General features: G+C 63.4%; 2 protein-coding genes and 1 long non-coding RNA gene across 4 annotated transcripts; 2 read left to right on the top strand and 1 right to left on the bottom strand.

The window, feature by feature from the left end:
- Positions 1-392: 392 nt before the first annotated feature.
- Positions 393-8,478, top strand: LOC307114669. The gene is made up of 5 exons (XR_013815027.1): positions 393-995; positions 3,642-4,070; positions 8,027-8,100; positions 8,200-8,314; positions 8,415-8,478. It is a non-coding gene; the product is annotated as an uncharacterized lncRNA (long non-coding RNA).
- On the bottom strand, positions 4,061-12,976 carry PRCD (photoreceptor disc component). Its single transcript, XM_079797306.1, has 5 exons — positions 12,251-12,976; positions 11,895-11,963; positions 9,026-9,102; positions 7,977-8,057; positions 4,061-4,438 (listed from the first exon to the last, which is right to left on the bottom strand). Exons 1-3 carry the CDS (start codon positions 12,322-12,324, stop codon positions 9,084-9,086), a joined length of 162 nt encoding a protein of 53 aa, XP_079653432.1. The 5' UTR covers positions 12,325-12,976; the 3' UTR covers positions 4,061-4,438; positions 7,977-8,057; positions 9,026-9,083.
- Positions 12,977-13,118: 142 nt separating this feature from the next.
- On the top strand, positions 13,119-23,945 carry CYGB (cytoglobin). 2 transcript variants are annotated; one of them, XM_079797305.1, is made up of 5 exons: positions 13,119-13,215; positions 13,798-15,317; positions 19,821-20,052; positions 20,269-20,442; positions 22,703-23,945. In XM_079797305.1, exons 2-4 carry the CDS (start codon positions 15,175-15,177, stop codon positions 20,434-20,436), a joined length of 543 nt encoding a protein of 180 aa, XP_079653431.1. In that variant the 5' UTR covers positions 13,119-13,215; positions 13,798-15,174; the 3' UTR covers positions 20,437-20,442; positions 22,703-23,945. The 2 variants fall into 2 exon arrangements, with proteins under 2 accessions (XP_079653431.1, XP_079653430.1); XM_079797304.1 differs by having other exon boundaries at positions 20,269-20,432.
- Positions 23,946-27,880: the final 3,935 nt, after the last annotated feature.

The following is a 27,880-nucleotide window of genomic DNA, read 5'->3' on the forward strand; positions in this document are numbered from 1 at the left end:
GCGCAAGTCTTCTCGGCGGTCTCGCTGGGATTATCGCGATGTTGAGAAAGGGCTGATGGGAAACGTAGTCTAAAACAGCAGCCGCTGCGGGTGGCCGCATTTTCGGCGCGACCCTGGAGCAGAGGGTGGCCACCACCAGAGGCAGTAGAGGGCCCCGGGTGGGAGGCTTGATCTATGAAGTTACCGCCGGGTGAAAAGGAAGATGGACGGTCGCTTTGGCTACCGCGGCTGGGAGGGCTGGGGGTGGTTGGAGGGGGCCTCACGAGGGGGACCCGTGAGGAAACTGAGGCACGGCTGGATCTCATCTAAATCGTCCTGTGGATTTCAGCCGGGGCGGGGAGGGGTCACCAGGGGTGGTTGGTTGCTTTAGTGAAGGGGAGGGAAGGATCCCAGAGAATTGTCCCACGCCCCGCTCAGCTGCTTTTAAAGTTGGGGCGAGCGCGGTGAGGCCCGGGCGGCAGGGGGCGCCCGAGAGCCAGGGGCCCGGCTGCTCTGAATTGCCCTGAAGCCGGGTGCCATGGGCCCCGCTGCCAATATCGAGAAGGAAAAATAATTACAGTTTGAAAAAGAACAGAGAATAATGTAACACCTACTGGTACTTCTGAATGTTATTTTCCAGGCAACTACCCTGGCCTCATTTTTGAAGCAAACCATAGGGCAAAACAACAACTAGAGCCAGGGCCAGAATCCACAGGGATCTGGAAATCAGGTTAAATGTGCAAGACCAGGGAGCCCTTTCTGCATTGCTCTCTCCCCATCCTCCGCAGCTCTTCAGCTCTGCCCCCGGGGGTATTTCGTCTGGGTTATTCTGTGTACCTAATGCATGCTAATACGTCCCAGGTGCTTGTTTTCAAGTTTTCGCATCTGTGTACGTTTGACTCCCTTAATTTGATTATGAGGCCTTTGAGGCAGGAGAAGTCTTTTCTAATTACCTCTTTTTTTCTTTTTTAATTTCCTCACAGTGCCTACTTGATATTCTGCTGCCTTTGCTCCCAGTAAGTACTGAACAAATAATCATTAACTCAGCAATAACTTCTATCTTGTGAAATTGGTTGTTACGTTTCTCTGTCTTACCCTTGAAGACATTATTTTGTATCATACTGGGAGGAAGAATGGGTTCTCTCTCCCTGCAAACTAAGCCCCTTTCATTTCAGACTTAAAGAGGAAACTCGGCCCGGCCGGTGTGGCTCAGTGGTTGAGCCTCAGGATAAACCAAGAGATCACAGTTCCATTCCCGGTCAAGGGCACATGCCTGGGTTGCAGGATCAGTCCCCAGTAGGGGGCAGCCGATCAATGATTCTCATCGCTGATGTTTCTACCTCCCTCTCCCTTCCTCTCTGAAATCAATAAAAATATATTCTGAGGGGAAAAAAGAATGCATCCGAATGTAAGCAAGGGCTCAGAGCTGTTGAGACCAAGTGTTCATGCCGCTGGGATTTCATGGCACCCGGTTGCTGGTGAGGTCTGCACGTGGGAGTTTTATGTCTGCATTTCGGGGCAGCCAGGAGCAGCCTTCCCCGCCCCTGGGCTCCAGCCAGCAGGGATGAGCATGTGATACTAAGCTATTACTCTCCTTAGTAAAGGTCTCTGTTTATTGACATGGAAAGAGCCGCACAGCTTAGTGATGAGTAGATCACAGGGCAGGAGTCCTCTCTGAGCGCAGAGGAGAAACCTCGTCAGGTGGCCCGCTGTGGTCATGTGGGCAGCTCACTGAGTTCCCTTCACTGGCCGGGTTTAAGACATGGTATCCCGCCCTAACTGGTTTGGCTCATTGGATAGAGTGTCGGCCTGCGGACTGAAGGGTCCCAGGTTCGATTCCGGTCAAGGGCATGTACCTTGGTTGCAGGCACATGCCCAGTAGGGGGCGTGCAGGAGGCAGCTGATTGATGTTTCTCTCTCATCGATGTTTCTCACTCTCTATCCCTCTCCCTTCCTCTCTGTAAAAAAGCAAAATATTTTTTTTTTAAAAAAAAGACAGCCGAAACCTGTTTGGCTCAGTGGATAAAGCATCTGCCTGCGGACTGAAGGGTCCCAGGTTCGATTCCGGTCAAAGGCATGTACCTTGGTTGCGGGCACATCCCCAGTAGGGGGTGTGCAAGAAGCAGCTGATCGATGTTTCTCTCTCATCGGTTTCTAACTCTCTATCCCTCTCTCTTCCTCTCTGTAAAAAAATCAATAAAAATAAATAAAAAAAAGTTAAGGTTTTAAATAAAATAAATAAATAAATAAATAAATAAAGACATGGTATCGGAAACCCACAGGAATAGAAAGCAGAGTCTTTGGCATACATTCATTTCTTAACCTGGAGAGGGGTCTTTCATTCTATTAGTAAGAACATGAAGGAGCGTAGGCACATCCCGAGCAGCTGGCTGCTTACATCGGGGACGCTGGCACGGCAGGCACTGCTAGTTGGCATCCGGCAGCTGTTCTTCCTCCATCTCACACACGGAGAAGACTCCTTTAGGATTGTGCTTGGGAAGCACCCAGCACGGGCCTGGCACATGGGACTCGGGCAAGCAACAGAACTCTTGTGATTTGAACATACTGCTTTTTTAATACAGTTTTGTTGATTTCAGAGAGGAAGGGAGAGAAAGATAAAAACATCAATGATGAGAGAGAATCATCGATCGGCTGCCTCCTGCAGGCTCCCTACTGGGGATTGAGCCCGCAATCCGGGCATTTGCCCTTGACCGGAATCGAACCTGGCACCCTTCAGTCTACAGGCCAACGCTCTATCCACGGAGCCAAACCAGCTAGGGCTGAACATACTTCTTTAAATATTCACTCTTTTATGATTATTTGTTTCCAAGTCTGACTTTTCCACTAGACCGTGAGCAAGACAAGGACCAGGTCTTCATTCTTGTGTTGCTTCTTTTGAACTCTTTAAGTCATCTTTATTACATACCATTGCATCCATTTACAATGTACAGTTCCATAATCCAATAAACGTATACACCCACGTAACCACAACCCCAAGTCACCATTTAGGACATGTCGTCACTCCAAAGAGCACCTTCATACCATTTTTGCTGCCAGTCTCCGTATCCAGGCAACCACTGGTCTGCTTTCTGTCACTATGGATTAGTTTGGCCTGTTCTAGAATTTCATACAAATGGATTCGTACAGTGCGTATTCTTTTATGTCTGGCTTCTCTCAATTATCCACGTTGTGGCTTGCATCAGTAGTTCATTTCCTTTCTATTGCTGACTGTTATCCCATTATATGAACATACCACAGTTCTTATCTACTCACTTGTTGATGCATATCTGGGTGGCTTCCAGCTTGCAGCTGTTATTAAGAAAGCTGCTGTGAACATTTTTGCATAAATCCTTTTGTGAACATGAGTCTTCATTCCTCATGGATAACTTCACAGGAAACTGCTAAGTGGGTTTGTTTCCCAAGCAGATGTAACAGTTGTCCCACACCCTCGCCAACACCTATTATGGCCAGTCTTTAATTGTAACCACTTAATCAGATTTTGATTTGCATTTCTCTGATGACTTACCATGTCAAACATCTTTCTGTGTTGATTGGCCATATGTATACTTTTTGTGTGACGCGTCTATTAAAACCCTCCCCCTTTTGATGGGCTGTCTTACTCGTGTTAAATTGTAACATTTCTCTCTATATTTTGGATACAGGTCCTTCCTCAGCTATTTGCTTGGCAGGTATTTTCTCGCAGTCTTTCCGAGAATTGTGACCGAATCCAGTGAACCCATTTTTCCTCTATGGTCGGTGCTTCCTGTGGTCTGCGGAGGGGACTTCCCTTTCTCCGTTGAATCGCCTTCGTGGCATCTGTGTGCTCGTCCTTGGGAACGCCACGCTGTCCGAGCGCGGAGCTTGTCTCCTCACCTTGGCGAGGCTGTGGCGGCCTGGCTGCCCTCCCCGAGCCACGGGCCGCGCTGTCGGAGGCAGGCGCTCAGGGTCCTGGGGTCACCTTCCTGGCTGCTGCCCGTGGGCGACGGCGTTCCTTACCTTGTGCCCCGTGTTCTGCTTGTCTGGAAGGAGCCGGGATTCATCCTGTACCCACGGTGCTGGCACACAGGCGCTCCGAAATGCTCGTTGCGTAGGTGAGTCTTTGTGAGCGCCTCCGGGTGCGACCCGCGGTCGTCTCTGTGGATTGGGGGGCTCTGTGGGACCCCAGAGGCCCACCCTTCCCTCCATTTTACTGACAGGTGTCTCCCCGAGGACGGTCATTAGTCCTGACGTCCTCCGCACAGCCCCCCTGGGCTCAGCACATGCTTATCAGATGGGGACACTGAGGGCCAGAGAAGGCAGGGTCCCATGACCAGCGAGCTGCGGAGCGGGCAGAATTGGGCGTCCTGTGTGGGGATCTCGCTGCTGTACTAACTGGAGGGCAGGCACTGCCTCTTCAGCACTGGGTCACCCCCAGCACCCCAACACACTTCCACAATGTGCACTGGAGGCTCCGGATCCGCTTGTTAAAGAAATGAAATATATATTTTTTAATGCTTAGGTCAGCTGGCTCCTGCCTGTGGTATTAAGTGTGTGTGTGTGTGTGTGTGTGTGTGTGTTCACATAGAGACGGGACTGACCATTCCTACCCAGGCTCATGGGTCCTAGCCCCTCAGCAGATCTTCTTAAATGCTCTCAGCCGCCTTCTAGTAGAACCCCCACCAGGGGGCATGCGCGTCCCACAGAGAGGGTCTGCGGTCCCTGGGCACAGGGACTCGTCTCCAGCTCACGTCCGCGGGTCCCTCTTGACGCTGCCTCCTTGGTCCTCACGCTCTGCGCCCTCCCCCTGCAGAACCCAAAACAGACCCTTTCTCCTCCAGCTCCCTCTCCCACTCCGGAGGGAGCAGCAGGCGGCTGTGGCTGAGTGTGACCTCACTGTGTGTCCTCCCCAGGCCGCCGCTTCCTCCCTGAGGACAGAGCCTGGAGCGGCAGCTCCCTCGCCCCCTCCCTGGCAGACGAGGACCGGTCCCTCGTGGCCGAGTCTGGTCTGCCCTTGAGTGACAGGTTCCCACCCGCCAAGGCGTCACCGGGGCGGGGCCCCCGCTCATCCCCGCGCCGGTAGACAGGTCACACCCGGCTCTGGACGCAGGTCCTTGTGTCCCCACAGCTCCGGCATCAGGGTGCCCGGTGCAGGTCCTGGCTTCCCCCTGGCCGGGCTGGCCTGGAGCAGACTCTGCCCCTCCCTGTCCTTACCGGGTGGGTGAGGAGACAGTGGTTCCTGCCTCAGAAACAAGACGAGGCTCCGATAAAGCCCTCGGCACCGTGCCCAGCTCATCAGTGTTTGAGGCACGTTAGCCATTATTAATCACATTAGTGGCATCGTTATCGTTACATTAATGGGAACCACAGTGTAAGCCGCCCGGCCCTTCTCCTTTTAAGGCCCCCAAAGCAGCATGACTTTCCTCCAGCGGAGGGGCCCTGGGAGCGGGGGGCCAGCGGGGTACCCTGCTCTCACGCCATCGAGCGGCCGCAGGTAGGCCGTGCCCACCTCATCGTGGGCCAGCGCCTCTCCTACATCCCCTCCTCCAGGACCATCCTGCCCACTTCCACACAAGCACACGTTTGGGAGGGGCAGGTACTCCCCGAGGTGGCGTCTGCACCCTGGGGTGACAGGACAGCAGCGCTGCGCCCGCCCGCCACCTCCTCAGCGCCCCGGTCGTGTTCCCGTCTCCAGGGGAGACTGCAGCCGCCCTGAGTCCCGGCCACAGAAGCACCGGCCACAGCGCCGCCCCGGGGCCGTGGCCTGGCCGCCTCTGGGCCACTAGCTCTGCTTCTCGAATGCATTTCGGGGCAGCCAGGAGCAGCCTTCCCCGCCCCTGGGCTCCGGCCAGCAGGGATGAGCATCAGAGAGGTGCGCCTGCAGATGGAGGACAGAAAGGGGCAGGACAGCCCCCCCTGTCTTCCCCGAGACTGAGACCCATTGCTGGGAGCGGAGCCAGCTGCGGGAGGTGCCCAGGCCCGGCCCCGGGAGTTGGGACAGGGTTCTGGGCTCCAGAGGCTCCCAGGGCTTCCTAGACCCCCACCCAGCACTTGTTCCCTCTGCTGTCCTCTCATTTGTGTTAGATCCCCCACCGCCCCGCTGTTGTGTGTGCGGAAAGACTGGCAGGAGGGGGGGCGGGGGGGCGGGGCTGGCTGTTGGGAGCCCAGGATTGTTCTGAAATGACGAGCTGCTCAGTAGCTGACAGCGCACACACAAGCACCCCAGCTCACGCGTGGAACACAGCGTGCCGCGCGCTTCACTCCTCTCGAACCCGCACAACCGCTCTTGGAGCCGGACCAGGAGTGACCCGCCCGCGCCTCAGCCGGCTCCCACTGCCCTGATCCCTTCCTCCGGTGACGGTGTCTCCCAAGCCCCGGGCTTTCCTGCCCCCGTTTCCAAGCAGTGGCTCTTCCAGGAAGTGGGAGGGGAGGAGCACTCCGCCTGGGGGACACGGTGTCCAGCGGGCCGTGGGCTTCTTCACACCAACCCCTGGGCCGGGAGACAGTGGGCCAAGAAAGGGGCGTTCGGCCCGGCACCTTGTGCAGAGGAGTCCGAGGCCCAGGGCAGCCGCTTTCCGGGCAGATTGTGCCGACAGCCCGGGCTGGGGGGGCAGGAATCAGAGGGAGCGTGGGCTGGGTGTGGGGGGAAAGGCGTAAACAACCTGCTCCCGCCACAGCAGCCTGCGCCTCCCCCCACCCCCGGGGGACAGCCCTCCCTCCCGGCCCACGTGGCCTGCCCCCCCACCCCCACTCCGCGGCCAGGGCCCCCACCGCCCCCAGCCCCTTCCTCTCCGTCCCTCCCTCCATCCGGAGTGGGTCCCTGGAGGAGCCACCATCTCCTGAGCCGCTCTGAGTGCTGCGAAGGGGTGTCCCTGGCTGTGTGTCTGGGCTGGGAGCCAGCCCGGCACAGCTCGCTGACCTTGGCCTGCCAGTTCCTCAGACCAGTGGAAGGAGACAGGCGACTCGGAAATGGCAGAGAGCGAGGCGAGGATGGAGTGACAGGGACATGGCACGTGGATTAGAGAGAGGATGTGAAGACGGCCAGGGAGCACAGACAGTCTGGGAACAGTGCCCTCTGGCCCTCAGCCTGACAGCCCTGTCACCAGGAGGGCCCTGCCTCCGGGAGGAAGACAGGCTGACAGGCGCCCAGACAGGTGGCTCGAACCCGCGGCCCCTGTCAAGTGGGCAGCGGGCCCCTGACGTGGTCCCAGCACAGAGCGCCTGCCCCGGGGTGACTCCTCCCCAGCCTCCACCTGCCCTACTTTGGAGGCTCCAACAGAAGCGCCAGGCTCCCTGCAGGCCCAGCAGCCCCTCCCCCAGGGCTTCAGCGTGGTCCCCTCGGGCTCCCCCTTCCCTTCCTCCCCTTCAGATGCGAGGTGCTGCTGTCCAGAGAACCCCTCCATCTCCCGCTTCCTGACCGGCAGGGGCAGGGCCGGCGGGGCACCGCGCTGGGTGGGCCCAGCAGCTGGATGGGGAGAGAGGCATGCAGGGGGGCGGGGGCTGTGGAAGATGAACGGCTCTCGCAGCCGGTGGGGAGCAGCTGCCCGCAGGGTCTGCGCCTGGATCCCAGGGAGCAGGAGCGGAAATCTGCCTTTATCTCTGCTCGGGATCAGGCAGGACTGTGAGGAGAGAAATGGCAGAGCAGTGGGGGGCCAAGGCGACTCCAGGCCCTGAGCAGTCAGCCGGCTGGCAAAAACAAGTGTCATGCTTTCCCCTCCCCACACGCTACTGCCCATTTGGAACACGCGCACGCATGTACACACTTTCAGAAAACACGGGCCAGGCTGGGGCTGCTGCTGGCTAGCTGCAGGCACGCATGTCACGAAGCCAACTGGCTGTCTTATTGATCATTTCAGCCGCGCAGCCAGGGGCAGGGAGAGCTCTGGGGACCAGGAGAGGCCAATGCCACAGGGAGTGAGAGCCACCGCACAGCCCTGGACCACGGCTGAGGGTTACCATGGAGCTCCTGAGCCAGAGAGGCCCGCGCAGCCTCCATGGGAGCCCAGGGTCCCCCCACTTACCAGCGAGGTGATGTGGGCAAAATCAGCCTCTCTCTGTTCTCATTTCTCAGATGCGGGTGATACGGGACCAGTCTCCGGGTTCTTGCAAGGAGTAGAGTAGAGAAGAATGGGAAGCCCTTGCTTGGTAAAGAGTCTCCCACTCCCCACTGTTCCTGCCCTTAGCCGGGCTGCGGGGTTAACCCCGTGGGCCCACTGAGTCCCTCCCTCTGGGCCTGCCTCCAAGGTGAGGTGCCCAGGAGCTCAGAGGGAGTCCGTCCTACAGCAATGAGCATCTGCCCCTCCTGCCTGCCCCAGCCAGGCGGGGCCTCTGGACCTGCACAGCCAGGGCCTGGGGAGCAGTGAGTTTGGGGGTCCAGGGCTGAGAGGGAGGGGTCTACCTTCTCAGTTGCTGCCTTTTCTCATTCTCCCCCTCCCCCCCTGCGGCTGCTTCCCCCACAGCATCCTCCTGGGGGAGGGGCACACCAGGACCTGAGCTGCAGACACCCAACCAGATCGCCCTTCCTCCCACGCCCAGGCGGAGCAGCCCTCTCCCCAGAGGCCTGCAACACGGCCACTGCTCCTCCCCAATCCTGGAAAACGCTGCCAAGGTCCACGTGATGGCCTGGCCGGCGTGGCTCAGGGGTTGAGCGTCGACCCATGAGCCAGGAGGTCACGGTTCGATTCCCAGTCAGGGCACATGTCTGGGTTGTGGCCTCCATCCCCAGTGGGGGGTGTGCAGGAGGCCCCTAATCCATGACTCTCTCTCATCATTGATGTTTCTATCACTCTCCCTTCCTCTCTGAAATTGATAAAAAATAAAAAAAATTTTTAAAAAGCAATGATGCATGTGGTGCTCTTAAAACTAACACTTGCCCCCTGGCAGCGAACATACAGATTCATGGTAGAAGCTGAAGGAAGGAGTGCACCCGCCTACTCTCAGCCCCTGTCCATGACCCACGGTCCCACATGGCCGGGCCCTGCACAGCACATCCTTCCTTCCTTGTCCCCAGCCCCGCCCTCTGCCCTCTGCCCTCTGCCCTCTGCCTTCCAGGGCTCGTGGCCCCGCCTACCTGCTGGGCCTGCTGATCCCACTTGCTGGGGCTGAGCTGCACCTGAGGAGGTGAGGGCTTACTCCACAGGCTTCTCCCTAAACAGAGAACAGCATGGGAGTCGGGGTGCAGGGGTGACCTTCCCACGTTTCCGGCCTTCCTCTTCCTCACACCCCAGGCCTAGTGGTTCACCCCACCATCTTTTTGACGCTCTTTAATCTAATCGGTGTTGGGAAGAGAATACAGTCGATGCCACAGGACAAGAGCTGCAGTGGCACCAGCCCACGCACCGAGCAGACACAGGCCGCCGCTGGCGCCGTCCAGCCCTTCCCGGGCCCGGGCTCCGGAGCTGCTGCACGTGCGGGCACGCGGGGAGCCGTGAGCCTGTCCTCGCCCGGGGCGGCTGAGCAGGGCCTTCTCGGCCGGGCAGCAGGGCCACGGGGCTGAACGTTAATTTCTGTAGCAGTTTCCACAGGGCAGTCTGCTCTGTCCTGGCGAGGAAGCCTGTCCACCTGGAGAAGGCCTTTCCCACAGCGTTGCCTTTGGAGACTCGGTGGGCTGCGAGGGAAAGACCCTCCGCCACAGGACAAAGCTGCCTGAACAGTGCCCGGGCCCCCCGGGGGGCTGGAGGGGAGGTTCTAGGGTTTTCGGGGCAGCACAGCCGCCGTTCACCCAGCACGGACTCTGCGCCCGGCTCCGCGATGCCTATTTCACCGGAATTTCCCCTGTGAACCCCCACAGCTCTGGGCTGTGCTGCACGAGGCCATGCTAACAGGAGTGCTGAGACGCCAGGAGGTCACTGGTGGGTTACAACAGGGCTGGCAGGCGAGTGGGCATCACATCAAGACTCAACCTCGGTCGCCTGACTCCGGTGGCCCACGGCTCATCAGGACGTTCTCCTTCCTCTCACACCCTCTGAAGTACAGGAGGCGCCCCTCACGCTGCCCACGTCATCCTGAGCAAGACCCGCCCCTGGCCCCAGGGACCATTCTCAGAGACAGTTCCGAGAGGAACTCGCAGCAAGGTCTGCTCTGTGCCTCTCTGCTCCTGGGGCACAGTTTTCAGATGAGATGAGTCTCCTGGCATCTGCACGCCCACCAGGATGAGCGAGCGGGGTACACCGTGGCCCTCAGCGGGCTCGGAGCGGGGTGCGCACGGCCTCACCCTGGGCTCCGCGGAGGGAGTGCGGGTCGGACCAGAGTCGCTTGAGAAGAGACCGGGTTTGTCTCACCCCACGCTTAGGGGCAGCAGCACCCAGGAAGCCAGTTGGAATGATGACTGTGGCACCGGAGGGCAGAAATCTCCCCCCTCTGCCACCCCGGGCCAGCGCTCCCGGGCAGCCCCAGCAGCAGGAGGTGTTAAATGTTGGGCCCGTGTTAAACTGGGTCCCGAAGAGTTAACGGGCAGCTGCTTCCTCCTGGTGAGGCCACGAGGGCCCAGGCCTGGCCAGATGGTCTGGGCTTGGCCCTTTCTCTCCCGGCAGGAGGTCCAGGCCCGTCTCAGGGAGAGGAGACCGACTGCCTGTCAGTCCCACGTCAACCACAGGTGATGGACGACCTTGGGCCCTGTCTCTCTGTGTCCCCCGCCATTCAGGAGATGGAGACACTTGTCCTGCCAGCCTCTGGCATTAATGCCACTCCAGCAAAGCGCCGACGGAGTGAGCCAGGAGAGAATCGCGGGCGGTGACAGCGCAGCGCCTGGGCCACGTGCTCTCCACCAGTCCCCGTTCCAACCTCTCAGCTGCTGTTAGTAGCCCCGGTTCACGTAAAAACGAAAAGCTTACGTCATTTGCCCGGAGCCTCTCAGTCAGCGAGCGAGGAGCTAACTCCACTGCCCAAGTCCAGGCCCAGCTCAGCAGCGAGCACCAGTCCCCGCATGAGGGCCCCTGTGTGCGAGGCCCCGAGATGGCATGGCATGTATGGCATTGGCTGGGCAGCCCCTCGCATTAACCAGGCCCTGCAGTGACCACCCCAGCTGGCCCGGAGGCCCAGGAAGGGGGCACACATGCCCGGGACTTGGCAGTGGGCCTCCTGACACGTGGAACCTGGGGAATCGGACACGAAGACCAGGCCTCTGGGCTTGCCCTACCTCTAAGGGGCACTTGGCAGGCAGGTTCCTCAGCCCGAAAGGGACCTGGGACAGGCCTGCTGCTGTCACAGCCACCCGAGCCCTGGGGAGACACCTTCCAGGGACCCTGGAGCCCGCCGGCCCCAGGCCTTCGCCCCACGAGGAGGGAGAGCAGCTGTGCCAGGGCCAGCTCCTGCTTCTGCAGGAAGAACGCACTCTGCAGACTAGAATGTCCTTCATAAACATTAGTTGGTTTTTCTGTGTTTTGTTGGGCCTAGGAGCCCCTCTCATCAAAGGACACACTGTCACCCAGGGAAGGAGAAGTCCGAAGTTCCCCAAACTTCACCCCCTGTAAAGGCCACATGACTTGTGCCCCGGGGCGGAGTTCACTTTCTGGCCACCGGAGACAGCGTCCTGCCGGCGGGGCTGCCCAGCCAATGGCACGCAGAGCTGGTGATGTCATGCGCCTCCTGCGCCTCCTATTGGCGGCTGGCCCGCCAATCCTGCCGCGGGAGCCGCTGCCGCTGGGCGGGGAGCCGGAGGGCGCAGGGGAGGCAGGGCAGCCGGCAGAGCGGCCTCATCCCTCTCTCCAGTCCCCTGAGCGTCCTCCCGAGGGGACGAAGGGACGGACGGGGCCACCTGCACCCCCCGGACAAGCAGAGCAGAGCCGCTCTGGCCCAGAGGACAGGCCGGAGAACACAGGCACCAGGGGGCAGCACACAGTGCGGCGCACCCCCTGTACCGCCCCAGGCGGGGACCGGGGCAGGGTCAGGGTCAGGGGACAGGACAACACCCTCCTCCACCCCAGCTCTCTCTGCCTTACCTGCCGGGGGACCGGGTGTCTGCTTCCGGGCTGCTGCCCAGGGCTGCCCCATCCACTTCGCTGGGCTCTCTGCGGGAGGCAAGGGCAGGCGGGAAGAGCTGTGGGCCAGAGCCAGACCCCTCTCCGGCTCCTCTGCGGGGCCTGGCCACCTGGGGCTGTGGGACTGACCGGAGGTGGTGGCAGCCAATGTCTCTGAAGAGCTCCAAGTCCCGTACTCTGATGGGGGGAGCCTCTCGGGAAGTCCCTGCAAACCCCTGGAGTACCCCCCCACCAGAGGTCCGGGCAGCCCCTGCCCCCTCCAGCTCGGCCACGCAATTTCTCCCCCACCCCAGCCCATGGCCCAGTCAGTTTCTCACGGTTGGACCCGGTTGGCAAATCGTCGGCGCCAGAGCATAGCCAAGGTGCTGAGCAGGAGGAGGGTGGTGCACATGGCTCGGCTGCCCCATCCCCTCCCAGGCCGAGTCTGCCAAGGAGGCCAAGATGGCCCCTGCCGGCTCCCAGGCCCCTGCTGTGCGTCCTACGTTCTGCTGTGATGGATTAGGAGGCTCAAGCTGATTACTGGGGTCAGCAGGCCTGACCTTGTGAAGAGGATTACACTCCCTGGGCCCTGATACCCTCCCTTACCCCCCTCCCCCCACCCCCGTGCCAGGGAAATAAACTTTAGTCTGTTCTGGCTATAGACGGACTAGGCGTGGGCCTGGCCCTCAAGGGGGGTGTAGTGCAGACCAATGCACTAAGGCCATGGTCGGCAAACTGCGGCTTTCGAGCCACATGCGGCTCTTTGGCCCCTAGAGTGTGGCTCTTCCACAAAATACCACGGCCTGGGCGAGTCTATTTTGAAGAAGTGGCGTTAGAAGTTGAAGTGTAAAAAATTTGGCTCTCCAAAGAAATTTCAATCGTTGTCCTGTTGATATTTGGCTGTGGACTAATGAGTTTGCCGACCACGGCACTAAGGTAAGCAGGCACCATAATAGAGTGACTTAGGCAGTCAGCGGCACCCACCGGGCATGTTGGGAGCTGTAAGCGCCGGGAAGCTTCAGAGAGGGGCTGGGGCACCTGAATTTGCAGGCGCTCAGGGAAGGGAGGTCCTGAGACCGAAGGCCCTGCCAGGGGCCTGAAAGGGAACGTCCCAGCGACGGGAAGGTGAGTGGCAGCAGGGCGGTGATGTCATGGGTCGCAGGGGACGCCCCAGGGGAGGAGAGAGGGGAGGGATCCTAGATGAAGCCGGAAAGACCAGAGGCCAGCGAGTGAAGGCTGGCTACGTGGCTCCGTTCCACCCTCCGGGCAATTCTCTCCCAGCGTCCCTTCAGTGAAGCAGGATGTAAGTGTGCGCTCCCGAAGTAGATCTGTGCATCCGCTCACGAATGGTACACTGTGCTCCTGTGCAAACACATCCTGCGCCACAGACACACGTAAAACTTGTAAAGATTGAGGTCAAAACAGCCCCGCTGGTGGGGCCCAGTGGTTGAGCATTGACCTATGAACCAGGAGGTCATAGTTCAATTCCTGGTCGGGGCACATGCCCGTGTCGTGGGCTCGACCCCAGTGTGGGGCGTGCAGGAGGCAGCCGATCAATGATTCCCTCTCATCGTTGATGTTTCTCTTTCTCCCTTTCCCTTCCTCTCTGAAATCAATCGAAATATGTATTTTTTTTTGAAAGACTGAGATAAAAATAAGTAATTCTTCTACTAGCTTTCCACATCCCGGCGGAACTTCTTGGGCGGCCACTGGGAAGGCCGCCGCACTGGCTCTGGGAAACGGTCGGGAGTGTAGGGGGGTGGCCCAGGGCAGTGCGCTCGGTCTTGGCCCAGACGGGGTGCAGGGTGTGGGGTCCCCACGGCAGGGGGGCCTGGATCTGAGAGTGATCATAAGACACTGAACCCACACCCTCTCCTCCTCCAAGGCCCCTAGATGAAGGCCAGACTTCCTTCCCTCCACTGAGATGGAGCCGCGTCCAGAGGCCCCAGATTGCAGGAAGGAGCCTGAGCCTGAGGTCCCAGGAGGGCTGTCTACTTGGAAGTGCGCGTTTTCAGATAAACATGAAGCCAGCGTGGAAGAGGAGAGCCGGCCTCTGGCAATCCGTGAGCAGGGGGACGAGGTCAGGAGGCGGGGTCACAGGGAGCCTTGGGGAAAACTGGACACACCCCACCCGGATGGACGCCCTCACATGGCTCAGAGGAGACCCCCAGCCTGGCCTCTGGCTTCCACGGGGAGTCAGAGGTGGGACCTGGCCGCCCCAGCTGCTGGCAGGGCGGGACCCCTGGGGCGCTCAGAGGCGCAGCCCCCACGTCTCCCTGGGCAGAATGTGCCTCCTCCACCCCAGGACCCTCCCTACCAGGCAGGGGCCTTGGCACCTCGGCCTCCCCAAGCCTTCCTGACCCTCCCAGGTCCGCTGTGCCCAGCCCAGCTGTCTCTCCCTCGCACTTTGCTCATCAGGGCCGGGCTGCCGGGCAGGGCCTGGCTGTGTCATGTAGGCCACCCAGGGCTTCTTTCCCACAACATGGGCGTTCACATGGAGGCGGGGGTGCTGGACGGAGGGCCTCTGGCGCTCAGGTTTGACAGTGGTCCCCCGTCCCCAAAGTGGGTGATTGCGTAAGGCACTGGGGCAGGGAGACCTCAGTCCTAACCTCCACGGCCCGGCCCAGGGGCTCGGGGGCGGCGCCGCTGGAGGAGCTCGCGTCCACCCCGTGGGCGGGCTGCCCACCGCCAGTGCCTGGACGAGTAGGACTTGGAGCCCGTTCCCCGAGCGAGACGGGGGCACACACTCACGCGCCCCGACTCCGACCGCAGCGTGAGGGGAGACGCCGCGCCCCCAGACCCGCCCCCGCCCTGCGCCCTCCGGGGACCCCCCCCCCGCCCCGGCCGCGTGACCGCCCCTCCTCCGGGACCACCCGGCGCCGCGGCCCCTCCCCGCGGCCAAACTCCGCGCGGGCCTCCCCGCCCTGCCCAGCCCTCACCTTGCCGGGATCGGCTCGGGGACGCGGGGTTGGGGGTTTGGAGCGGATTTGTTTTTTCAACATTTTCCCATCAGACCACATCCCCGCCCCCCGCTCGCGGTCCCCCGCCCCCCGCACATATACCCAGCGCGCAGACACACGCGCGCAGACACACACACACGCGCACACACACGCACGCACACACGCGCGCGGCGCGCACAGACAGACACGCTCCCTCCCTCCGGCGCGCTCTCCCCTCGCCGCCCGCCGCGCACGCAGCCGCCCCGGCTCCCCGCGCCCCCCGCCGCCCGCCGAGCGAAGCCGGGCCGGGCTCGGTGCTGCTCATGGAGAAAGTGCCGGGCGAGATGGAGATCGAGCGCAGGGAGCGCGGCGAGGAGCTCTCCGAGGCGGAGAGGACGGCGGTGCAGGCGACGTGGGCCCGGCTCTACGCCAACTGCGAGGACGTGGGGGTGGCCATCCTGGTGCGGTAGGTGTCGCCCAGCCCTGCCGGGCCCCGGGGGAGGGAGGGCGGCAGAGGCTCCGGGCGGGGCGGGCTCGGCCCGGGTCCGAGCTCCCCAGATGCGACTGGGGCCCGGCCGGCGGCGGGTCCGAGCAGCGCGGGGCGCCTTGGGTGGGCAGAGCTCTCACGGAGCCTCCCTGGCTCTGGGCGCGGGGCTCCCCAGGAACTAGGACCCCGATGAAGGAGGGCACCCCGCCCCCCTCCTCCTGCCCTGGGAACTCAGCCAGGCCTGCCTTCCTCACCAGCGACCCCAGCCACCCAGCTGAGCTGCTACCGACACCTTTCCCTCACCCCTCAAAGGGGTGCGAGAGTGGGGCTCCCCATTTTAGAGAAGGGAACACTGAGGCGCAGCCCGTGCGGGGACAAGGAGGAGCAGAGCACTCTCGCCGGCTCATTCCCTTGAAAGACTGTAAAGCCTCTTGGAAGGACAGAGCAAAGGGCAAGAGGATAGCGGCCAGGGAGGCCCGTGCCCGCAGGCCCCCTGCCTCCCCGCCCTGGGAGCGGCCGCGGGGAGTCCCAGGCGAGCGCAGGTGAGCCAGAAGTCCCCCTGGACACTGTCCCTGCGAGTTCCTGTGGAGGGAAGGGGAGCAGCGACCGGAGACAGGCCGCACCCTGAACCCGCCGCCTGGGTGCGCGAGGCCATGTGTGTTGAGCTCAGGGGTCATTAGGGCACCAGGTGGGCGGAGGGACCCCTCGGCCTCCCCCGCCCCCCCCCCCCCCACACACACACAGTGATACTGTTCTTCACCCACACATGCCGGAGCTCACACCATTCCTATAGAGAAAGTGTCCCCAAGCCCCACACGCCGCTGGCTGACTGTAGCTACAGATCGCTGCTCACTTCCCACAAGTGCGGGGCCCTGGGCGCCGGCAGAGAGGAGCTGTCCCCTGTCCCTGGCAGAGGGGAGCTCTGCAATGGGGGGCAGAGCAGGGCCGTCACACCCCTGAAGATGGGGACCTCGCTGGGGAAAGAACTCTGGAGTGCACGCCTGTCCGTCTGTCCGGCTCCCAGTCCTGGCCAGGGCCTGGCTCCTCTCCCCCCCTCCCCGCCCCGCCCCCTCCCTCTGCCTCCCCCCAGCCTGGGACCTGCCCGGCTCTGTACTGATGCGCCCCGATTCCAACGAAGAAATATTTGGGAGGAAAGAGAACAAGAACCACTCTTGGGGAGTTGGAGGAGCTTCCTGAGGAGGGGCAGCTGTTTCGGCAGCTCCCGGGGGTGGTGGGGAAGCTAAGAGGGGGTTCAGATCCCGAAGCCTCAGGCATTCGGAGGCGCAGATCCACACGTGGGAGCACCCACACAGGCACACCGTGGGCAGAGGAGTCCCAGCCGCGCCAGAGCCAGCTGCCTCCCTGGAGGGCCGCTCTCAGCCCTGCGCAAGCACCCCCCCACCCCCCACCCCCCACCTCAGGATGCTAGGGTGCACCCAGGGGTCACCAGGAGGAAATGAGACAGTCCCCAGGACAGGCCTTGGGGATGTGTCCAAGATGTGGCTCCTGGGTCCCCCCCCCCAGCCCCTCCGGGAATGGGGGCGCACAGAGGAAGGAGCTGACCCTGAGGGCTGAGCTGCCTGAGCTGTCTCTGAGCTCTGGGAAAGGTTCCTTCCCTCCTCGGCACCCCTCGTGCGTGCACGGGTCCTGACCCTCACAGGGGCCCGGGGCTGGGCTGTGGGTGGTGTTGACCGGAGCGCTCAGCACTGAGACGAGCCCACCCTTGGTCTGAGAAGGCCCGAGACAGCAGCGAGATCTGACCTGCCCGCAACCCCAGGGGGCACTCCCCTGACCCCACTCTGTGCTGAGCAGGGTCCAGCCGGCCCAGCCTGGAGAACTGGGCCCAGCCCCTCCCTGCCAGCCCCAGCCCCAGCCCCAGCCCCAGCCCCAGCCCCTCCCTGCCAGCCCCAGCCCCAGCCCCACCGGCCTTTTTCCCTTCCGTCCTCCCGCTCTCTCCCCGGGACCTGGCCCATGGGGTGCTCTAGGGCGATAAGGGCAAGGCTGGGGTAAGCTTCTCAAGTGTCCCAAAGCAGCCCCTCCGACCCTGTGGCCCTGTTTGTCACAGCCCCCCCTCTCTCCCCCTCCCCAGGACAGGCCCAAGGAGCCGAGACACTGGCCCTGGGACCATCACTCTCCCCCGCTCCCTCCCCACTGGGCTGAGGCAGGGGGACCCCTGACCCCCAGCCCCAGGAGTTAGCAGCCACAGTGCTGGTGGCAGTGGAGGGCAGCTGGGGGTCTGAGCAGCCCCCACAGCCCCACTCCCTGCAGGGGAGATGGAGAGGGAACACCCAGGCTCTGGGCGGTAACTGCGCTTCCCCCTCACACGCAGACAAGCCCGTGGCAGGCTCTTCCGGAAGCCTGGATGCCTCTGGAGCAGAGAAGCTCCCCAAGGCCGGCTGCTGGGGCTTCTCCGGGAGGCCCCGGCCCGGATGGGGGGGAGCGGGGGGGGGGCAGGAGTAAACACTAGGAGCCAGGAGCAAAGCCAGGACGGAGGAGCAGAGCACACGGCCCTGGACTCCCCGTGCACAGAAGAGGGGCTCCCTGGACTGTCATCCCTCAGGGCCATCACCTGGTGCCGAGGCAGGACACTGACCTGGGTCCCAGGCCACACCCCCCACACACACACTGCCAAGGGGGAACTGTCAGAGCGGGGGCTTAACTGCTCAGTCGTGGGAATTAACGGAGAGAACAGGCGGAGAGGCTGTGCACATTGTGGCCCCCCCCCCCCCCCCGGCCAATAGAAACCACTCTTTTCACTGCGGTCTCACTCCCCAGAGCCTGCAGCCCCAGGTAAGGGCCGGGTCTTCACATTTGTGCTTCCGTTCTGAGACTCATCGCCTCCGCCGTCCTCACCGGCCTGTCTGTGAAGTGGCGAGTGCTGGGCGGAAGGGACCCCTCGCACTTTTGCAGACAGGAGGTGGTGAATCCTTTGCCCAAGGTCACGCTTGGCCTCAGAGAGGGGCTCCCCCCAGTCTCCACCTGGGCCTGTGCTGTCACCCCCGGACGCGGGGCCAGCGCCCCCTCGGCCTCTGTTCCAGCTCTCGGGTCTGAGGCCACCTCTGGCCTGAGGGCCGTTTGGGCAAATGATCAGCTCTCTGCTCACAGAGGGGCCGCTCCGAAGTAGGAAACAGCCTGGGGAAGCAGGTCCGAGACATCCATGCGTCCTCCGAGGCTTCGGTTAGGCTTACGTGCCCACGGAGTCTGTGCGTGCGCCTCCATGGCGTCCAGCCCCGCTGTCAGCGTCAGACGGCGGGGCCCGGGGATGAGCCAGAGAGCGCCTGAGACCCAGCTCTACCCTCGGGCCGTGGAACCCAGTAAAAGGTGGCCGGGAGCCCACTCATGGTCGTGCGGGGAGGCAGGGACGCCGGGCCAGCCGGGGGCTGGGGGAGGCATGCCACTGGGTGGAGGGGAAGGCGGGCGCCCCAGGACTTCTGCCAACGACCAGGGGAGCTGCGGCCTGGAGGGGGTGCCGGCGTGCAGGCGTGCGGCCCGAGGCTGGAGGCGTGGGTGTGGGCAGGTCTGTGGGTGGGCGTCGGGAAGAAGGCTGGGACGCCAGGTTAAGGAGATAAACAGTGGGAGCCTGAGAGTGATGTGATGAGAGTGAACATTCCACACACACGCACGCATGCACATACACGTGCACGCACGTGTGCACACACGCACACTAACACACGTACGCACACACGCATGCACACGTGCGCGCACATGCACACACACGCACGGCGTGGGAGGGGCTGGAGAAAGACCCGGTGCTGCAGCGCACAGGCTCCGGGGAGGGGCGCGAAGGCACCCGGGGCCGCGCCAGGCAGGGGCTCAGCGGCTCTCTGTGGGTAAGTCCACCGGCCTCGGTCACTGCGGCTGGGAGGCGGGTGAAGAAGGATGAGTCTGGCTGTCCCGGCAGCTGGGAGGCCGGCAGGGGGCGGGGGGCAGCCAGCCCGCGTTCCTTTGCTCACAAAGGGTGCTCCCACTCTAGCAGCCCGACGGCCGGCTCCCGAGCCCCGCGTCCACTCTGTGAGGACTCCACACACAGTGTCTAGGGTCTCAGTCCATCTCACAACAGCTCACGTACGAGATAGGAACCACGGTGCCATTTCACAGATGAGGACACTAAGGCTCGAAAAGGCCAAATAACGGCCCAGGCCACACTGGCCGGGGATTCCTGAGAGACAGAGAGAAAGCTCTCATCTCGCAGCCGCGTTGGGGGCCTGCAGGGAGTGAGGGCTTGGAAAGGAGGCGGGAAGCAAGGAAGGCAGAGGCCTGGGGTGAGGCTGAGTCTGGCGCACAGAAATGGCCGGATGGGGGAGGGGGCCGCATGTGGCCAGCTCGGCACAGGAGGTCTGTGTTTGAGGGACAGCTCACAGGGTGCTGAAAACGGATGGGCGTGGGCCCTGCCTCTCCCGGCCCGCACCCCCAGGTCCTGGCCACCCGAGGGTGGGGCCCGAGGCAGCCCCTGCCTCATCGCCCCCCTCCCCCGCCCCCCAGGTTCTTCGTGAACTTCCCGTCAGCCAAGCAGTACTTCAGCCAGTTCCAGCACATGGAGGAGCCGCTGGAGATGGAGCGCAGCCCCCAGCTGCGGAAGCACGCCTGCCGGGTCATGGGGGCCCTCAACTCCGTGGTGGAGAACCTGCACGACCCCGAGAAGGTGTCCTCTGTGCTCGCCCTGGTGGGCAAGGCCCACGCCCTCAAGCACAAGGTGGAGCCCGTGTACTTCAAGGTGTGTCACCCCCACTCGCCTGCTCCTGGGCACCTGCAGGCTGGGGGCGGGGGGCGGGGGCTCACCGGACAGCGGAGTGACCACTGGGCCACCCAGCCCTCCCCCGGCCGGGCTGGGACAGGGAGGGCCAGCAGGATGGAGGGGCTGGATAGTGGGTGCCGGGGGCCTGGGGGGCAGGGCGCCCAGGCGTTGACGCCCCTCCTCCTCCGCCCTCAGATCCTCTCGGGGGTCATTCTGGAGGTGATCGCCGAGGAATTTGCCAATGACTTCCCGCCCGAGACGCAGAGAGCCTGGGCCAAGCTGCGCGGCCTCATCTACAGCCACGTGACCGCGGCCTACAAGGACGTGGGCTGGGTACAGCAGGTCCCCAGCGCCACCACGTGAGGAGGGGTGAGGGTGGGCCGGGAGCGCCCTGGTCTCCGTCCCCCGGGCCCAGGGCTGACCTGGGCGGGAGCCCTGCCAGGAGGCGGGTCTGGGAGCAGACGCAGAGGAAAGGCTGCCCCAGCCTGGGCCCCTACGCCGCCGGCCCGCCTGCGTGAGCCCCCATCAGACCCCCGGCCCAGAGCGGGCCCTCTCAGAGCACCGAGGCCCCTAGGCGGGGCGGGCAGAGCCCCTAGGCGGGGAGGGCAGAGCCCCTAGGCGGGGCGGGCAGAGCCCCTAGGCGGGGAGGGCAGAGCCCCTAGGCAGGGCGGGCAGAGGATCCGGCGGGGACGCTGGCTTATAGGCCCAGAGGCCGCGGGCACTTCCTGCAGTCCCTCCCTGGGCACCGTCACATGGGGCTGGGTCCCTCCCTGGGCACCGTCACATGGGGCTGTTTTCACCTGCGGCCGGGCAGCCGCTCCCACCTTGGCCTCCGAACGGCGGGGGAGGCCGGTCACGAGGACGCGCACACGCCAGCCCAGCCGGGGGCCGCAGGGTGTCCCTCTCACGCACACCGCGGGGTGTTTACTTCTGGGCTGACCCCGGGACCCGTTCCCAGTTCTGGGGTGAGGGCCGGAGGTGGCTCCAAGAGGGTGGCCGGCTGACGCGGAGCGCAAGGGGAGGGCTGGCCCCCGACGTGGCGGCTGGGAACGCTGCGGCCTCCCTGGGCCCCCGGGGGCGGCTGGCTCCGGGCTCAGTGCGAGGCGGAGGCGGGAGCAGAGGCGGGAACGGGAAGCGGGGTCAGCCAGCCGCTCAGGACACGCGCTGTAGAGAAACATTCCCCGCGGTTTCCCAGGGACCCGGTGGCGGCCCCTCCCGGCTCCCCGCTGGCCCGGGGCCTTGGCTTCGTGCTCACAGGCCTCCGGGTGGGCTGTGGGCGCAGCTCCGAGGGAAGGTCCCCAGGGCGGCCTTGGGAGGCCAGGCCTCCTGACCGTCCATCCATCCGTCCCCTGAGCACACTGGCCCGGCCTCTCCTCTTCCTTCCCCGCCCCCATCGCCCCCCCAGCACCCCAGGGGAGCGCAGTCCTCCGCTCTCAGGAACTGCTGGCTGCAGCCCGGCAGCCGCTCCAGGTGTGCGCAGCTGGCCCTGCTCTGCCCCAGACCCGGCTGGATGGGAGGCAGAGGGTTACCTGCCGGGGAGGAGCTGGCAGGGCCAGGGGACCTGCTGGGGAGCCAGAGGGGCAGGAGAGCCAGTGGGGGCAGGCAGGGGGGGGGGAGACTTGCCCTCCCACCCTCTCCCCAGGCCGCCAACGACGGGCTTGTTTACAGCCAGGGGACGAGACTTCCTGCTTCTAGAAAAGGCCTTTTTCACAGGGGCCTGTAGGGACCGCAGCGCGAGCTGGCCAGCGCAGCCCCGTGAATCAGAAACACGTGGACCCGCTTCCCGACACCAAGCCCCGCCCCGCCCCCTTCTTGCCCCAGCTGGACCCCGGGGACTTACATCTCCCCCCACCCCGAGAATTAGGAAACCATCCGGATCTCCACATCCGCCCCTGCGTCTCCGTGGAGACGGCTTCTGGGGAGAGTGGCCGGGCCCTGCTCCCACCTGGGCCGGCCACCGCACACTGGGGGTACCCCCCTCCCCAGCTGGGCCGTCATGGGGATGGTCCCCCCCCCCAGCCCCCTGCCTCTGCCGAGGCCCCAGGCGTTCCGAGCTGGGAGCTGGGAGCTGGGCGGGAGTGACAGCCGTTGTGGGAGGAAGGCCCCCGTCCAGCTCCTCTTATCAGGGCCGGGGTGGGCCAGACGCCGCTGTTGACTGAGCTGTCTCTGCTTGAGGGCGTGGGTGCGTGTTTGTGGGTGCGGAGGCGGGGGGCGTGGTGCCGAGCGCAAAGGGCCGTGTGTACAGAGACTGCCTTTCGGGGGTCCGCGGGGACGCAGGCGGGCCAAGCGTGCACACACGTCTCCATCCACAGCAGAGAGAGAGCTCCCATGTGCTGCGTGGCTCTTGGCAGCTGGGGAGACACGTGCCCACAGTTAATGCCCCTCGATTCCCCGGAGCGCGGCGAGCAGACGTGCCCGCGGTAGAGAACAAGGTCGGGGGTGCGGGTGGCCCACTGACCTGCCTGAGGCCAGGTCCCCTCCGTGGGCCCCCTGGGCTGCTGTCCCCTGTGCCGCGGGGTCTCGGCAGGTAGCGCCCTGCCTCACGCCCTCCTCCCCCTCCCCCCCGATTCCTGTCCCCTGGTCCCGGTCTGTGCCCCCTGTGACCTGTTGCTCCATCTCTCGCCCGCAGCCCCCCGGCCACGCTGCCTTCTCCCTCGTCGGGGCCGTAGGGCCCTGCTGCCCTCCCCCCTCCCTGGCAGCACCTGGAGCAGAAGGCCGAGTTCTGAAGACGCTCCTTGACCCTCCATCGCTGGGTGCCAAGGGAGCCGGAGGAACCCCCGACGCGTCTTCCCGGAAAGAGGCCTCTGCCGGGGCCGCGGCCCCTGGAGCCCCGGGAGGTGGCGCTGGATGCTGACCCCGCGGCGGCCGGCGGCCTGTGGGGTGGGGGACCCCTTCCTCCTGGAAGAGCCAGGCCCCCTCTTCTTAGCTTTTCTACTTACCGTGAGAGACCCAGCTGAGCAGCTGGCAGGAATCGGGCGGGTCTGCGAGTCGCCGCGGGCCGCGCCAGCCCCGTTTCTATCTGCCCGGCCAGCATGCAGGTCTCGCGTCACCTCTAGAATATCACGCACACGTATCTACCATATATACGATATATTCTATATGCAGCCTATATAAAGATATATATACATTCACATCTATACTGTGTACCCGCGGGGGGCTCGGATCCGCTCCCCTGTGCGTGGGGCAGGGCGGGGCCCTGCGCATGGTTCTGGGCAGAGGACAAAGTGTTCTGGCAGAGAGGGGGGTCCCGCATCAGCACAGAGAGGCCCTGGGCCCATGGGCGGCGTTGGGGTGACCCAAGGGCCTGCGTGGGCAGGGTTGGGGTGACGCAGCCCATTCTGGGACCAGCTCCCACATCCGTACAGGAAGGATTTGGCTCTCCCCACTTTGACCCCACACAAAAGGATGTGTGCGGCTCCCTGCCCTGCTCCCTCACGGTCAAGGGCAGGCAGGGGGGCCGGGAGTTCAAGGACAGGACGCCTGTGCTGGGGGAGGGGCGGAGGTAGAGCCCCATCTGCCTTGGTCACGAAGACAGCCCAGCCCCGGCGGGAGGAGGGGCGATGGGACGGGACCAGCTGCCTCCATCTCCTCCTGGAGCTCAGAGGCCGGGGCCTCCCGTCCCCCCCCCTCCCTGCCCCTCCCGGCTGCTGGCTGGCAGGCGGTCCTGTCCCTCCATCTGGGTCAGAGCCGCGGGGACACCCCCGTGTGCGCCCCTCGGTCACGTGTGTCGCCGTCCTCAGGATGTTCTGCTGCTGTGACTGTTGTGCCGTGTCCCCTCCTGTCCCCTCCGTGTGACTGCCTGTCCTCCTTTTGTAGTTTCTGATGTTTGTAACCAGACCCAGCGTGTCATTAAACAGACTCCTCTTCCTGTGTCTGCTCCTCGCGCTTCCTGCCATCTGCCTCGCCCTCGGCCTCCCCCCCACCCCACCCCCCTGCCCCCAGCCTCCCTTTCTCCCCGCCACCCAACCCGGGTGTCTGCCTTGGCTGGTCGTGGACCCTGGGAGTTGGGGTCCCCCGGGCTGGAGACTGGAAGCTGGGCTTTGGGGAGGGGGGGCGGCGGGAAGGGTGTCTGTGCTTGTTATTGAAGTCGGGGGGGCTCTCATCTTTTGTTCTGGCAACCTCCCCGGTGAGAGTGGGGTAAGGGAGGGAGGAGTCCAGGCGGAGACGTTCAGGAGGAAGGACCCAGCCGGTCCCAGGGTCCTGGCGAGGCCTCTGTCTTGCAGGGGGGGCTCGGGCCAATGCCTGGCCTGCCGCCCAGGTTACATGCGGGGGGTCCGCTGTGGGTGCTGGGAAAGGACATGTGCTCTTAGTCTCAAATCCCAGCACCTTCCCCGAGCTCTCAGCTCCCAGGCCCCCTTCCCAAGCCGTCTGTCCTGCACCCCACAGCCTGGGCCAGGCCCGTCCGTCCAGCCCCCACACAGGATGGAGGCAACAGCAGGATCAACTCCCGGAGGAGGGACCAGGAGGTCACCCCCCCCCCCCGGGGGGGCTGCAGGCGAGGCAGGAAGCAGCCTCTGCCCCTCGGGAGGGCTCCTGGCTGCCTGGGAAGATGCAGCGGACACACAGGAAAACGCGGTCTCCCAGAGCAGCCGCGAACTCCGGGCAAGCAGGCCCCGCCTCCGGCTCCCGGCCCGGCACGGCGGAGGCACGCGATGGGAATCCAGAGAATAAACAAATGCCGCTCTTAGAAAGCAAAAGCAGTGCTCGGGCCAGGCGTGAGCTGTGCGAACTGGGACGCGAGTGCCGAGTGGACAGGACCGCGTGGGCAAAGCCCTGCCAGGGCGGGCCGCGGGCCGGGCCCGAGTCCGACGGCCTCCCGGTGCCGTGTGACTGGGCGCATCACTCCCGCTCGCTGAGCCAGCCACAGTCACCTCTGTTGGAAAGGAGGAGTGGCCCAGCTGGTTTGCCTCGGGGGATAGAGCATCAGCCCAGGGACTGAGGGTCCCGGGTTTGATTCCGGTCAGGGGGTCAAGGGCAGGCTCGATCCCCGGCCCTGGTGGGGACTCATGCAGGAGGCAACCCATCGATGTGTCCCTCTCACATCCATGTTTCTCTCTGTCTCTCCCCGCCCTTCCACGTTCTCTAAAGTCAATGGAAAATTTTAAGAACGGAAGTGGGAGTGAACATGAGGCCTGCCGTGCAGGGCAGGTGCCAGGAGAAGGAGGAGGGTGGGTGCCCCAGGGCTGGGGGCCGGGGTGCTCAGGAGAGGGAAGGTCCGGCCATCGGAGGCAGGAATGGAAGGAGGAGAAGGTTGGACTGGGCCAGCTGAGCCAGGAGTCTAGAGAGAGGGGGGCAGAGGAGGAAAGAGGCAGGGAGGTGCATGAACAGGGTGATCCCGGAGGCAGAGGTGAGGGAAAGGGAAGTGGAGGCAACCCGGGAGGCCTGCCTGGCCGTGGGCCTCCCGGGCAGGTGAGCTGAGGCCACGGGGACTGCGACAGACAGAGGGGCGTCCGCAGTGGGGTGGGGGGTAGGTGGTCCCTGGGGAGAAAGATCCCCTCCCCAATTTCACTTCAGCTGGCTTCCGAGTGGTGAAGGGGCCGCCGAACCAGCCCAAACCGGAATCATTCGGGAATGTCGCCCTTGGGAACAGTTCTCCCCACTCCCCACCCTCTAGAGAGAGGACATTGGCCATTAATGATTCACTGGGCGTGATGTGGGAAGGTGGGGGGAACCCTGGGTCCCCTGCTGATGCTGGGCAGGGCCCGGGGGCTGCGGGGGAGGCGCGCCCTGTCTGGAGTTTTGTTTTGCGCTCAGGGGCGGCCTTGTCACGGAAGAGCTGAGCAACTGGGTCACTCCCCCTGGCGGGCTCAGGCTGTGCGCGGTGTGGTGTCAGCAACCAGCAAAGGGGGTGCGCCGTCTGCGGCTGCCTCCCCGCCGGGCGGGCCTGGCCGCGCGGTCCCACCGCGACCCCTGCTGGCCGTGGCGGGAACTTCACCCGGGCAGCCTCCGCCGGTGCTGGGGCGACAGGACCTTCCGACTTTGCTAACCCTGAAAGGAGGCAGCACCATAGCTGAGCCCAAGGCCAAAAGCTCAGATGTGCGCCCCGTCCGTGCTTACGGGACTGTCCTCCGTGTTTGGGCCACCTGGAAACATGTGATCAGTGCTCTAATAAAAAGGGAAGGTCTGGCCATCGGAAGCAGGATGTAAAACCCCACCAAGCCCCGCTGCGGGCCTGCCCTCGTCAACACTGACAAGCCAGCTCAGCTGGGCACGGCAGCCACGGAGGCTCATGAGCACAAACAACAGCCCTTGTTCACAATGCTGATTCGTGAGCACTGCGGCCTCCTCCCCCGGAGAGGTGAGAGGTGAGAGGTGACCTACCCACTTGACTAGCCTGGCTGCGGGGGCGGCCGCAGGGGGCCGTGGGGGAGCGAGGAGGCCAGGACTCCCTCAGCAGCGGAGGTTGTGGGAGGCAGTCGAGTCAGGATGTATTTTTAAAGTTGGCCCAACACGGTTTCTTGGTGGGGTGGACGCTGGGGGTGAGAGAGAGGACAGCTGAGCGTGCCTGCCCGGTTTCGGTTCCGTCTGCTCTCCTGGGCCCTGTCCTCCGGGGACACAGCCTGGGGAAGAGCAGGTGTGGGCGGGCACACCATCACAAGGTCTCCTTTGTCCCCGGGAAGCCCATGGGGTGCTGTCAGAGCTGGGGTTTACATTGGGGGTGGGACGGGGTCCCTGGGCAGAGAACTGTGGGAAGAGAAGAGTGGGCTGGCCAGGGCCCTGGAGCACTTGACCCCGAGGTCAGGGGTAAAGGGAGGAGCCCACCACGGGACAGGGGTGGGGTGGGGTGGGGTGGGCAGGGGCTGGGACAGAACCCTAGAAGCTGCCAGGAGAGCATGTCCGTGAGGCCACAGAGGACCTGCCGGGAGCCACCTGCTGACCGCCTCTCCTGAAGTCAAGGTCATTCCCTGAGAAGCCAGTGGGTGCGGGCACTGAGGGGTGGGGGGAGGGGAAAGGGAGTGGATTCACTAAGCAAAGGGAACGGCAGGTGATTCCTGAGAAGCGTGCCATGAACAGTGCCTGCCTGCCAGGGTGACTTTCGTCCAAGAGAAACGAGCTGCACAGTAGTTAAAGCATAAAAGCCAATTTTACTCAGGACGATTGCAACGGGGAAAAGAGACCTCGGCATAGAGCCGGCTCAGCGTAGAATGCAGCGTGGGCAGGCGGATTGACGCAGCTGAGGCGCTGGGATGGGCCAGGGGGAGGGTGGGTTTGGTCTGGAGGGGAGATTACTAAGAGGAAACACCTGGCATGAGTTCTGCCTAAACCGACCCAACAGGGTTCTTGCTGAAGGCAGGCCTGGGGTGGGTCCCACATCAGCTGGGGATGGGGGGAGATGAAGAACCCAGGGGGAGTCCAGCCAGCATGGCTCAATGGTTGAGCCTTGACCTATGAACCAGGAGGTCAGGGTTCTATTCCCCGTCAGGGCACAAGCTTGAGTTGCGGGCTCCATCCCCAGTGGGGGGAGTGCAGGAGGCAGCCGATCCATGATTCTCTCTCATCATTGCTGTTTCTCTCTCTCTCTTTCTTCCTCTTCCTTCCTCTCTGAAATCAATAAAAATGTATAAAAAAACAAACAAACAAACAAAAAAACACAACAAGAACCCAGTGGGGATTCTAGCTAGACGCGCAGAGCAGGAGTTGTGCTAGAACTGGACAGTGCTCATGAACACAGACTCCAAGTCAGGCCTCATGGAGATCGGGAGCCTGAGTAGCATTAGAGAATCTTGTCCCTCCCTCCCTCGGGCGCAGGGGAGCAGCAAGTTCCGGGGGGGCGGGGGTGTCCTGAGTAACTGCGGGTCTAGCCCTG

Source organism: Cnephaeus nilssonii, assembly GCF_951640355.1.
Source record: "Cnephaeus nilssonii genome assembly, chromosome: 19".
NCBI lineage: Eukaryota > Metazoa > Chordata > Mammalia > Chiroptera > Vespertilionidae > Cnephaeus > Cnephaeus nilssonii.